This window comes from Salmo trutta, chromosome 19 (assembly GCF_901001165.1).
Source record: "Salmo trutta chromosome 19, fSalTru1.1, whole genome shotgun sequence".
Taxonomy (NCBI): domain Eukaryota; kingdom Metazoa; phylum Chordata; class Actinopteri; order Salmoniformes; family Salmonidae; genus Salmo; species Salmo trutta.
This window is the reverse complement of record NC_042975.1, coordinates 11,818,649-11,831,556: the sequence shown is the minus strand read 5'-3', so window position 1 is coordinate 11,831,556 and position 12,908 is coordinate 11,818,649. Positions and strand designations below refer to the sequence as shown.

Genomic DNA, 12,908 nt, shown 5'->3' with positions numbered 1-12,908 from the left:
TCTAACCATATTAATTTCTCATGGGCTTTGGGGGTAAGGGACTAACCATTTTCATTTCTCATAGGTTTTTATGGTGTAAGGCTCTAACAATTTTCATTTGTCATACATTTTGAGTGTAAGGGTCTAACCAGTTTCATTTATCGTAGGTTTTGGTTCTAAGGGTCTGACCATTTTAATGTATTATGGGTTTTGAGTGGAAGGGTCAACCATTTTCATTTCTCATAGGTTAAGGGTCTTTGGGTCTAACCGTATTAATTTCTCATAGGTTTTGGGTGTAAGGTTCTAACCGTTTTCATTTCTCATAGGTTGTGGGTGTAAGGGACTAACCATTTTAATGTATAATGGGTTTTGGGTGTAAGGGTCTAACATTTTTCATTTATCATAGGTTTTGGTGTAAGGGTCTAACCATTTTCATTTCTCATAGGTTTTTATGGTGTAAGGCTCTAACATTCTTCATTTCTCATAGGTTTTGGTTCAAAGGGTCTGACCATTTTAATGTGTTATGGGTTTTGTGTGTAAGGGTCTAACATTTTTCATTTCTCATACATTTTTGGTGTAAGGGACTAACCATTTTCATTTCTCATAGGTTTTTATGGTGTAAGGCTCTAACAATTTTCATTTGTCATACATTTTGAGTGTAAGGGTCTAACCATTTTAATTTCTCATACATTTTGGGTGTAAGGGTCTAACCATTTTCATTTCTCATGGGTTTTGGGTGTAAGGGTCTATCCATTTTCATTTCTCATAGGTTTTGGGTGTAAGGGTCTATCCATTTTCATTTCTCAAGTGGTTTTTGTAAGGGTCTAACCGATTTAATTTCTAATAGATTTGGGATTTTAGTGTCTATTTGTTTTTATTTCTCATAGGTTTTGGGTAGAAGGGTCTAACCAGTTTCATTTCTTGTAGGTTTTGGGTGTAATGGTCCATCCATTTTTATTTCTCATAGGTTTTTGGTGTAAGTGTCTAACCATTTTTATTTCTCATAGGTTTTGGTGTAAGGGTCTAACCATTTTAATGTATTATGGGTTTTGGGTCTAAGGGTCTAACCATTTTAATGTGTTATGGGTTTTGGGTGTAAGGGTCTAACTGTTTTCATGTCTCATATTTAGGGTGTAAGGGTCTAACCATTTTTATTTCTCATAGGTTTTTATGGTGTAATGGTCTAAGCAGTTTCATTTTTCATAGGTTTTGGGTGTAACATGCTGACCAGACCGGACACGTCGCGTGCGTGAGCGTCGCAAAATACATTTAGAAATCCATGTTATTCAATTATGGCACCCACTCTGCTCGCACTCGCCAACGAGTGTCTGCGTTGCCAAGGGCTAAAATAGAACTCCTTTCTATTTCTGACGCAGATCGCGCTGCAAGTCCTGCCTCTCCCATCTCCTCATTGGTTTACAGAAGCAGGTACCCACGTGCCATCTCCTCATGGGTATACCCACGTGGGTGATTGAAAGACGAACTGTTTTGCCGGTCGTCGTGGTAATACTATGAAAGTTTAGATGCCGATCACCATATAAGTTCAAAGATGAAAAAGCCTGGAAGGAGGAGAGATCACTAGAAACGATTATGTTGGCCGTTTTATGTGTGGATTAATTGTCGGAGTAGAAGACCTTGTGCATTTCAGGTAAAATAACAACTCAATGTTTATATCCCAGGGCAAATTAGCTAGCAACAGCAAGCTAGGTAAATAGGACAAATTAGCTAGCAAGTGCAAGCTAACTAGCTAAATTGCCATTCATGTTTAATGCTTTTCGACCTGTCCCCAAATTAATGTCATTGGTTCAGAGTTTGTTTTGATATTTTAACCTGCGTGTCGTGATCCCGTTTGGTGTGGGGGGACAAAATAAATGTATGCACGATAGCGCATGATGGCACACGCGCGCAGCCGGTTTGAGTTCCGTGTAATGGTCCATCCATTTTCATTTCTCATAGGTTTTTGGTCTAAGGGTCTAACCATTTTCATTTCTCATAGGTTTTGGGTGTAATGGTTTATCCATTTTTATTTCTCATAGGTTTTGGTTCTAAGGGTCTGACCATTTTAATGTGTTATGGGTTTTGGGTCTTTGGGTCTAACCGTTTTAATTTCTCGTAGGTTTTGGGTGTAAGGGTCTATCCATTTTTATTTCTCATAGGTTTTGGGTGTAATGGTTTATCCATTTTCATTTCTCATAGGTTTTGGGTGTAAGGGACTAACCATTTTCATTTCTCAAGTGTTTTTTGTAAGGGTCTAACCATTTTTTTTTAAATTAAAAAATAAATAAATAAATAATGATGTCCTATTTCAATGTTATGATGGTACAGTAATTGTTCCAATAATTGTATTATGCATGTATTTATAATCAATCTGTTATATGTATGCATACTGGAACTGATGTGTTATTCCATTAGGACTAATTTTGATAAACAGGAAATAAAATCAGTAAAAAAGCATTTTTGAAGATACAGTAGTTTGAGAGTATAAAGTACTACAAATCCATGTTCAATGTGTTTTTCAGATAAAAATGCCTTTAACTGGGCTTAGAAATGCCATTCTCTTGTCTTGGTGTAACGGGTCAGCTTTGAGCCCGACTAGGATCAATATCATCCCTAAATCGTTGATGTCAAGTTTGTTTCATGGATATAGCACATCTCTAAATGTAGAATTGACTGGGGATCAACCTGGTCCACAATTTGATGTATCCAGTCCTGCATCTTCCTCCTGTATGTGTGTCTCAACAGTATGTTGTTCCCTTCCTACTTCTACGGTGTTATTTTCTTTAGACGTTCTCTCTGTTTGTCTTTTTACATTTGTTCTTTTTTGTGTTGTTCTCTTTTAATTCCACATATTCTTTGTTTCCTGTTGGGACAAAAGCTCCTCCGGCTATTTTCCTCAAAGGTATATTGCCTGTGTCTGAGTTTCATCTATTGACTGCATGTGTCTGCTGCATTTTGCCTGTCTCTGTACCCAGCTAGTGTACCTCACTGCTAAATGTCTGTTTTAGAGACCCTTTCTTTACCTTCACCTCAGAATGTCCTCTGCAATACCACCAAACAAAGCGCTCACTGTGCAGAGGCAGCCAGACGTACTTGTGTAATGACAACATTCTGCTCTCTCATATAACCAGCCCACACACGTCCAAGCTAGTAAAAAGATGGTGCAAAATGGTTTCGTTCGGACTTTTTATTTTATTTTTTACACGGTGCAATTTTAACAGTAAAGCAGTGGCAGCTCTATTCCCCCTGTCAAGCTAAGCTACCCGTGTGTTTGTGGGGCTTTTAACCTGACGCTTCCTATAGAATCAGCAGAGCCTTAACAGACTGAAATAGACAACCGCTACACTGTGTTAAGCCTAATTAGTAGTGATCATTTTAATGGCTCCACACACAGCAGAGTAGATTTAGCCCCAGTAATCTCTGAAACACTCACAGTGCACAGGGTGCTACTGAAGAGCTACAGGTAACTGCCAAAATAATGGAAACACTTAAGTGAGGCGTACAAAGTATATTGAAAGCAGGTGCTTCCACACAGGTGTGGTTCCTGAGTTAATTAAGCAATTAGCATCCCATCATGCTTAGGGTCATGTATAACATGCTGGGCAATGCTGCTATCATGGCTGTGCCCCCATAGGATGACAATGCCCCATCCACAGGGCACGAGAGGTCACTGAATGGTTTGACGAGCATGGAAACAATGTAAAGCACATGCCATGGACATCTCAGTCACCTATTTTGAACTTATGGGAGATTCAGGAGCGGCGCCTGAGACGGCGGTTTCCACCACTATCAACAAAACACCAAATAATGGAATTTCTCGTGGAAGAATGGTGTGAATCCCTCCAATAGAGTTCCAGACACTTGTAAAATCTATGCCAAGGTGCATTGAAGCTGTTCTGGCTTGTTGTGGCCCAATGCCCTCTTAAGACGCTTTATGTTGGTGTTTACTTTATTTTGGCAGTTACCTGTATATTTAACACTCAAGTAAAGAAGATGGTGTGCTTTAAAAAACGGAATCACCCTGAATCTATTACATGGAAGTGTAACATTTCATAATGGTGTAATTTGACTGAATTTAAATACCACTAGTCAGAGGATACTGTAAGTATGGTAAACATTTGAACCAGCCATTTAAAGTGAGGCCATTTTTATAGCTATTTTAAATAATGGACAGAAAATGAGCTCCAGCTGACACTAAGCTTTGATTATAGTGGTAGGGATCCAGAGTAGGAGACTAAGGCCTATATTCAACCTGTAAAGCTGAACTTCCACGGTGCGGATTGAGTAGAGCCCTAAGTGTTTCCGTCAATTATTCATTTTGAGAGGTTGTCTACTTCATCCGGTTAAAGCTGGTTATGCCACTTTTGTTTGCAAACCCCGGCCACACTGCAGGATCTGGGTTTGCTCTTCTGCTTGAGCTAGCTTCCACTACACGCTTCCTTCTCCCGTGCAACCCCCCCTTTGAGAACCGAGTCACATGACCTGATGCTGCTTCCTGGTGCAAATCTAGGTTGATGATAAAAGGTTAAAACAATGTAATAATTCCATGTGGTAGCGTTGGAAAATTAACAAATTCTTTGGACCAGCGCCATTGCTGATTCTACAGAATTAACGAGCGAAAGTGACTGGAAGCAAATGTTAGCAGTACAAAAAGTTTCCCATTTTAACTAACTACTCACCAAACACAGCATAACTGTTTTACTGTCAATATATTCTTTAAAAAATGATCTGCAGCCACTTTATTACTTGATTTCTCGACCATTGGTGACATTTTCAATGCTATCCCTGTAGAATCAGCCACAGAGCTGGTCCAATGAATGTGTTTATTTTCAAACTCTCCACATGGAATTATTAGGTTGTATTAACCTGTATATTTTCGACCTAGCTGCAAATCCCCTGGTTGTCAATCAATCAGAGTATAATGTGGAACCAACCAATATTTACATGTGGTTATGCATCGTTTTCAAAGGAACTACAAGCATACTTGTATTCTAGTGCTGGGCAAATTTGAGCTGCAGAGAAGGAGCTACAGTCAAATCAGTGTTTTGATCTTTTATGATGACACATGCCTTAAAACAATTTAACCCCAATGCTTATGGCATTTGATGGTACTTGACACACATATAATTGATTTTATGAGGCCATTAGGAAAGCAGTATGATTACCTATAGATAGCACTGGCATGACATCCATTAGCTACAATAAAGCCTAATGAAAAGGAAAAAAACTTCCAAGAGGCTAAAGGCTACGGGATAGGACCTAGAGGTTAGGGGTTAGTGCCTAGGGGATAGGGATTAGAGGCTAGGGGTTAGAGGCTAGGGGTTAGAGCTTAGGGACTAGGGGTTAGAGGTTAGAGGCTAGGGACTAGGGGTTAGAGGTTAGAGGCTACGGGATAGGGCCTAGAGGCTAGGGCTAGAGGTTAGGGACTAGAGGTTAGGGGTTAGACGCTAGGTGTTAGAGGCTAAAGGCTTTGGGCTCTGTTCAGTTAGTAGCGATTCCATTCAGTTTATTTGAAGTGGAACAATACAATACTGTATGTAACTGAGTCATTATATTTCTAAATGAATCATACACAAAATATTATGCTGGGTCAGCAAAAACTCAGTCTTATAGTTAATCACGAGAGAAGACATATGTGCAAAGGTGGCTTGCCATTTTGAGATAAAAGCCCATGAAAATGCTAATTGTGCCTCCTTTGACTGATGGAGCAAAGGACTATTTTAGGAATTGTCAGAATTTAAAGGCTGTGCCCTCAAGTGGTGAGCAGGCTTTAAAGGAGGTTGATTTAACCCATTTAGGGATAGGAAATGGAGGAACAGTGAGTCCCTGCTCAATGGTCTTTCTTATCCTACAGCTTAAATGTTCCCCCTCTGAAATCCACACAATGGCATCCACATACAGAACAAGAATTATGTAATTTGAGTGAATCATTATGCAAAAAGGGACTGTGTTTAGGTTTGGGACTAATGATAACCATGATACTCCTTGTATTTTCCCATGACGTGCAAAACAGAGCTTAAAATAGGTTGCCCAGCACTAGCATCATCTTTCGACTAAATAAAGCCCAACTACACAATGTATCCTACAGAAGCCAGATACTTTGTACTTTTGGCTTTACCCATAGGTGTAATTTGCATCGTGTGTTTCAAAGGGAATAGTCCATTGTCAGCTTTAAGCCACTCTAATTAAATACAGGTACCACTGATGGCTTATTTGTGTTTTACTGAAATGCTTAAAAATATTCAATTTCCAAGTGAAGTTGCAAATTATATTTTGTGTACTAAGATAGAGACTAAATTAGGTCCCCAATGTTTCACCTCTTAGACTCCAGTTGCTAACTGTGCTCTCTCTGTTAAAAGCAGACCCCTACGGTGGACATACGCCCTCGCTCAGCCACCGCCATCCAGATGAACAACGCCACCCATATGCAGGAGCGGGATGAGGAGTATGGCTACGAGTGCCTGGACGGCAAGGACTGCACCAGCTTCTTCTGCTGTTTCGAGGACTGCCGCTCCGGGGCCTGGCGGCATGGGCGGTTGCACATCCGTGTCGCCAAGATAGACTCGTACGCTCGCATCGGTTTCCCCACCGCTTTCGGTCTCTTTAACCTGGTTTACTGGATCTCCTATCTCTATCTCTAGATCCAGCGTGTAGCCAGACTTAGAATATACGTTCTGCTCCAACAAGACCATTTTTAAGAAGGGACCCACTGAAATATTTTCCTTTTATTTTTGTTTCTCTTTTATTTCGTTGTTTGATCATTAATATTTTTTAAAGCAAAAGTTGTAGCAAACCCAATAGGCATGCAGGGATGTGGAGTCTGATAGTGGAACTACGACTGTGCTTTGTGTATGCAAGAACCTAAGCTCACCATAGTGATTCTGCATGACTATGTTTCCCAGATTTCCCTTGGCCAGGTATTGGTTTATGTAGAAGTTATTCAATATCAGGGCCGCTTCAATGTTTTATTTGTAACTGCCCTTAGTCAGCATATTAGATCACAGTGAAAAGGGCAGATTCCTGTTTTTTTGTATTAACAAGTTACGCATGCGCTACAGAAGACAAATGTCAGATATGACGTCAGCTTATTTTCCCATGTTTTTATTTATTGCTATATTCATCCGTCCAAAATACAAAAAGCACTTTAATAGTTATATAGGTTGAACAGTAAGTATGATTTTACATTTTACTTTGATATGTTTCTTTTAGCTAACTGTTAAACATGACTAGCAGTGTTAAACATTACTTTAGCAGTGTTAAACATTACTTTAGCAGTGTTAAACATTATTTTAGCAGTGTTGAACATGACTTTTTTTCATGTGTGGTCAGAGCGCTAGAAAAGACTGTTTATGGTCGACTGTACAGACACTGTGTATATATGTTATTATGTAGTGGTTTACATTTATTGCATGCACCTTTCAGGCCAAAATTCAACACGTTTTAAGGTATTCTATTGTTGGCTATGGATGCAAAAAAAGAACACGGCTGATTATTCATCATTTTTTTAGGAAAAGTAGAAAATGAGACAAAAATACTTTCAGATGTTGACTTCTAAGTTCATGTTCATCTCCACCAATATGTATTAAGACAGGATCAATACAGACCTTACAGGAAAGATGTTATATCAACTTTTATGAACTTGTAGTGTTCTGAGGACCTAATCTTCCTTTTCAAACACTTTGCTATTTCTGGCAATCTTCTTCAATTGACACAGGTGTGGCTGTGCTGGCTCCTATGGGAAGTGTGTAGATAAAAAATATGCATCAAAAACATCCCAAAAATATTCTGCTCCTTTTTCTCCCCGACAACCACTTGGTGGACGTGAGTATTACACAAACACAGCAAGCAGTGTTTTACTTCATTCGGCTGGCACGTTGAGTGTCTACACTGGAAGCGGCAGTAGTTCTGAATGCCTACACCCATCAAAATGCCCAAACTCTCAGTGACAGAAAACACACTCCCATTTGCCATAAGACTGAACAGCATTGCTTAGTCACTGCATTAAAACAGATCCATCTGTCTCAATGGGTGGTTTAGGGGGACTTAAGGCAAAAACTAACAATTTAACTGGAGGAATATTGCTGAACTTGACAGCTCCGTGGAGAAGAAAGCATCTGCTTGTGACCAGACCAGATGCATAAGCCTTACTCTCTTTGAAGAGACACACTGTGGAAATTACAATGATCTGACACTGAAAACGTATTGAAAGATCTGGGAGAAGTTCAGGAATTAATTTTGTTTTGTTTTGTTGTTTTTTCCAGTGTTTATAATGTGTCAGTACAACATTACTCATGTACTGTATAGTGTAGCACATTGTGAACGTCAACATAAGTACTCAAACTGCTTTGAGTACTAATGTGCTTCACATCATACGGTACAGAGGTCTTACAATGCAACTTGAGGGATATTTATATACCCAAATCATAGCCAAACGTTTCCAAACGAGTACCTTAGGTAAAGGCAGCCAGAGGATGTTAAAGAGCAGTGCTTGAATTGAAATCAAAGTCATTATGCATATTGTAAGTAACATGATATTATGTACATAGTAGATCACAAAAGGAAACCAACACTTAACAAACCCTTACATTTTTGAATGGGGCACTTATTGGTTTGTTGTCTTTCCTTCATTTAACCCCTTTCATTTATATCATTACATTATGCTTGAACCTGTGGGATATTGTGGGGTATTTTTCAAGGAAATTGTATTTCCCTATTTAGATGGCCCTTAACGAAACAGAGATGGAGAATGTCATTTGTCAACAACGAGATGCACTTTCGTTCTATGTAGAAATTCATTTATCGTGTTGTAGTATTATTTTCCATGTTGTGGTCTACATAGGCTTTAAAGACCAGTTCTAGTCTGTTCATTGAATGTTATGGCTAAAAAGGTAGGTGGCAAAGTTACTTATTAACCAGCCTCAATTGAAAATATATTTTCAGACATTTTACTGTGATGTTAGCTACTTCCTGAGGTACTGAACAGATGTGCTACTCTAGAGTGATCTTCAGAGTTTCTGTATTAACTGTACTACCCATAGTTAGTTGAATGAAGTGGAAACTGAAGCGCTTTCATTCACTAGTGGTCCTATATATTGTACCTGTTGCGAAGCTATCACTCAGTACCAGGGTGTGTCTTAAGCATGTATGTTGTTTTTTGCACTTCTTGAAAAGAAAGGAATTGATTTTTTTGGGCCACTTGATAGTTTACTTAAAGGTCCAATGCAGCCTTTTTCTGGGTAACAATTAAATACCTTACTGTGATTGTTTTTTCAAAAATTAACAAAAATAGCTTAGCGAAGAGCAATTTCTCAAGCAACAATTTTGCTAGGACCTTCTGTGAGTGGTCTGAAAACTATCTGTGAATGGCGGAGAGGTTTGGAACTCTCTTATTTACATTTTAGTAATTTAGGAGACGCTCTTATCCAGAGCAACTTACAGGAGCAATTAGGGTTAATTGCCTTGCTCAAGTGCACATCGACAGATTTTTCACTTAGTCAGCTCAGGGATTCGAATCAGCAAGCTTTTGGTTGCTGGCACAACGCTCTTAACTGCTAGGCTACCTGATGTCACCAGGCAGGCCAAAACTGAAATTTCAGGTGGTATTTTCAAACAGCTCTTACACTAACAGGGCATTATCATAATTTTCTCAATTTCACAGTATTATTCCAACCTCATAGTCTGAAAATGTATTTTTTTAAAAACGTTTTAGACTGCACTGGGCCTTTAATGTGTAGTGTTTACTTCTTTTAAAATGAAAAGGAATGGAAGGTTATGGAAGAACAACTAAGTGCCAAACTTTGACACAAATGTGATATATCCTTTCAGAAACCCATAGTATCCAATGATCTCTAAATTTAAATGAACTGTTTTGCTGCACTGGAGTTTTTGGAAATAATGTGTGAACAAGAGAAACACGTTTTGTGTTCTTAGAGAAAATATATTTAACACAATTTTTATATAATTTACTATTAACACATACAGCATGAAAATATGACAAAAATTTGACTTTTATTTGCATATCTTTAACATTTTCTCATGGTCTATTGCATATGAACAAATGTCAAGGCACAAGGACTAAACCATGAGTTAGCTTTATCTAAATGTCTCCTTCTTTCAGCACACTTTCATAAATTCAAGTTTCACCTATGAAAAGAGAATGAGTTAGCATAAGGCATCATGTTTTGTTCGTTTGTATGAAGGACTGAGTGCAGTCAGAAAGTAGAGATGTTTTAAACTGAGGAAGTAGTTACTGAGGTATCAAGCCAGAGTGGAAGAACTGTATTTGGTTTATAAATACCCAATGACCCACCAGTCTTTCGAGCTTGAGAGGTCATGTTATTGAACGGGGATGGCATACAAAATCTGATTATTTCTATCAACTATTTAAATGTTACTTTACTATAACCACAAAAAAACATGATATTGTATTTTTGTGATTTCTTTATTTTCTTGTGCTAGTTTACAGTATCGTACATACAGTTGTATAAACTGTTGAAGGTTTTGGAAGTCTGCTGGTACTTGCAAAGATATCATAAAATATACAGTATTTGCATAAGATATAAAGGTCAATCACAAAGATTAATATATTTCTGACATTGAAGTAATGTATTACTCAGCTTAATTTGGCCTCATGCCTTGCCTCCATCTATTCGACCATCACATTTATGTTAGATGAAGACTCAGCATTCAACGATCACGGAAGACAGAGTTATTTTATTTTGGGCAAACTATAAATAAGACCCATGTGAAGATCACATGTAAATAATTTATATTGTTATATATTTTGTCAGACTGGGAAAAACAATTATACATACCACACCATCATTGCTGTATTGGGTACCTGGGTTCCAAAAACAAAATAAATATATTATAAATTTCGTTGATATGTTAGTTGTTTGCCATCTCTGTATATTTCTTGAGGACATTGATGAATTATTCTTGGGGTCTGCATAATACACTAAATGTACTGAAAATATCCTTTTCATAAGGGAATTGCACACAGCTGTGGAATTTTATAATAAAATGATTGCATTTATCAATGTGTCTTGTTTGTCAAATCAACACGATATGTACATAGCATTACAATACATCTATTTAATATACATTGCTGTTATTCTAGCAATGGCATGGTATAACACAAACAAATGCGACCATGCATCAAAACATGACACACTGGAACATTTGATGCTGGTTTCTCACGCTGTATAGACCTATGAGGTTTGGAGCCTGCTGGTTTTCTGTTTTACATGATAATTAATTGCACACACCTGGTGTCCCAGGTATAAATCAGTCTCTGATTAGAGGGTAACAATGAAAGAAAATACAGTGGAACTGGTTTAGAGGTCCAGAGTTGAGTTTGAGGGTTATAGACCATATAATACCTGAAGTCCATCATGATAATCACCGGGGAGAACAGATTCAAATCTGTATTGAGCTATGATAAAGCACTTGGTGCCTTAACAAAAAACAGATAAAACAACAGATGACAGCATATTTGGAGGCATGTGAGCAGTTTTTGATCGGCAAGTTGAGGTGTGGTCGACTGCAGTGATGTGATGGGAACATCGGCAGTAGCCCAGTGTTTGATGTGTTTCAGGGCAGCAGCGTGCTGGCCTGGCTGGCGCAGGCAGATTCTGACTTGGCATCTCCTTATCCCTTGGGTTGAGTGACAGCTGCTGGGGCAGAGATGGCAGCGAATCACCCTGGTTATTACACAACCCATGATAAAAAGTAGCCTTTCATCCACAGAGGTGCAAGCTCTTCTGAGGAAAAACTGGAACTACAAGGAGATCCCCCACCCCCTTCATGAAATTAATGCCTGAGAACTTGTCTGTTTGTAAGCCCCATCGCCACAACATTTTGAATTGTCTTAACTAACTGACAACTGGATTATCGGATGTGCATATCCCTGGAATGTTGGCATGAACAGGTCATTCTATAGGACTTGCTTTTCGTCGGGATTATAGCTTGCCATAAGGCAAGGCAAAGATTTTACTAACCCACATAGGCTATGTGGTTGGAGGGCAAAGTCATTTCAGGGACATAAAAAGAGGGATTTGTGTAAGCCAAATTCCAAGACATGGTGAAATTTAAAGGGAGAGTTCATCCAAATAACAAAATGTCTCATCGTAAAGTCATACAGGCTACCTAAAACATATTCTATGATGGACCTGGAGATTCAATAAGCTCAACATTTGGATTTATGGATTAAGCGTGGGTGGGCGATCAATTTAGCATGTTTTTTAGTCCAAGAGTTTTGCAATCAGCAATGCTAAAGTATCACTGTGGAAATAAGCTTTTGAGCTTTATTGTGGTATCCTTGATTTTTTTATTGTATGTGGCGACATCTCCGGCTGGAGCACTGTTGTGTTTTTTAAAATTGTCTAATACATTTTATAAAATCAAAGCTTAGCTGCAGCTACGTAAACAAATACAAATCTTTACTGACATGAATAATGTGAAGTGGATGAACTATCCCTTTAAGGGGAAACTTTTTGCTGATTTAATAAAATATCTTTAGTGTCTCACTGACATGTTTATGTTGTTTGAAAAGCTATTTAGATATTAAAGATATCACCTTACTGCATCAAAAGGCACCAAACTTAATTAGTAGTGACATGAAATAACTTTTGAACTACTCAAACAGCGATTCACATTTCAAAATGTCAGCCATGAAATACAAGCTTTAACCCATGTCTAAACTTAAACCGAAACCACAAATAAATCTCTTTGAGATTTGCACCCTGTGTGTGATCATACAGTGCCTTCAGAAAGTATTCATATCCCTGGACTTATTTTACATTTTGTTGTGTTACAGCCTGAATTCAAAATGGATCATATAGATTTTTTTCTTAGCCATCTACACACAATACGCCATAATGACAAAGTGAACATGTGTTTTTAGAAATGTTTGCAGATTTATTGAAAATGAA

General features: G+C 38.2%; 1 protein-coding gene across 5 annotated transcripts in view; it reads left to right on the top strand.

The window, feature by feature from the left end:
- Positions 1-11,011, top strand: part of LOC115153992 (gamma-aminobutyric acid receptor subunit gamma-2) — a 90,517-nt gene extending 79,506 nt beyond the window's left edge. For 2 of the 5 annotated variants that reach the window (XM_029699733.1, XM_029699737.1), the window contains exons 9-10: positions 2,855-2,878; positions 6,336-11,011. In XM_029699733.1, the coding sequence (XP_029555593.1) occupies positions 2,855-2,878; positions 6,336-6,617 (306 nt within the window). In that variant the 3' untranslated portion in view covers positions 6,618-11,011. The remainder of the gene's footprint in view (positions 1-2,854; positions 2,879-6,335) is intronic. The other 3 variants (XM_029699734.1, XM_029699736.1, XM_029699735.1) reach the window with 3 other exon arrangements.
- Positions 11,012-12,908: the final 1,897 nt, after the last annotated feature.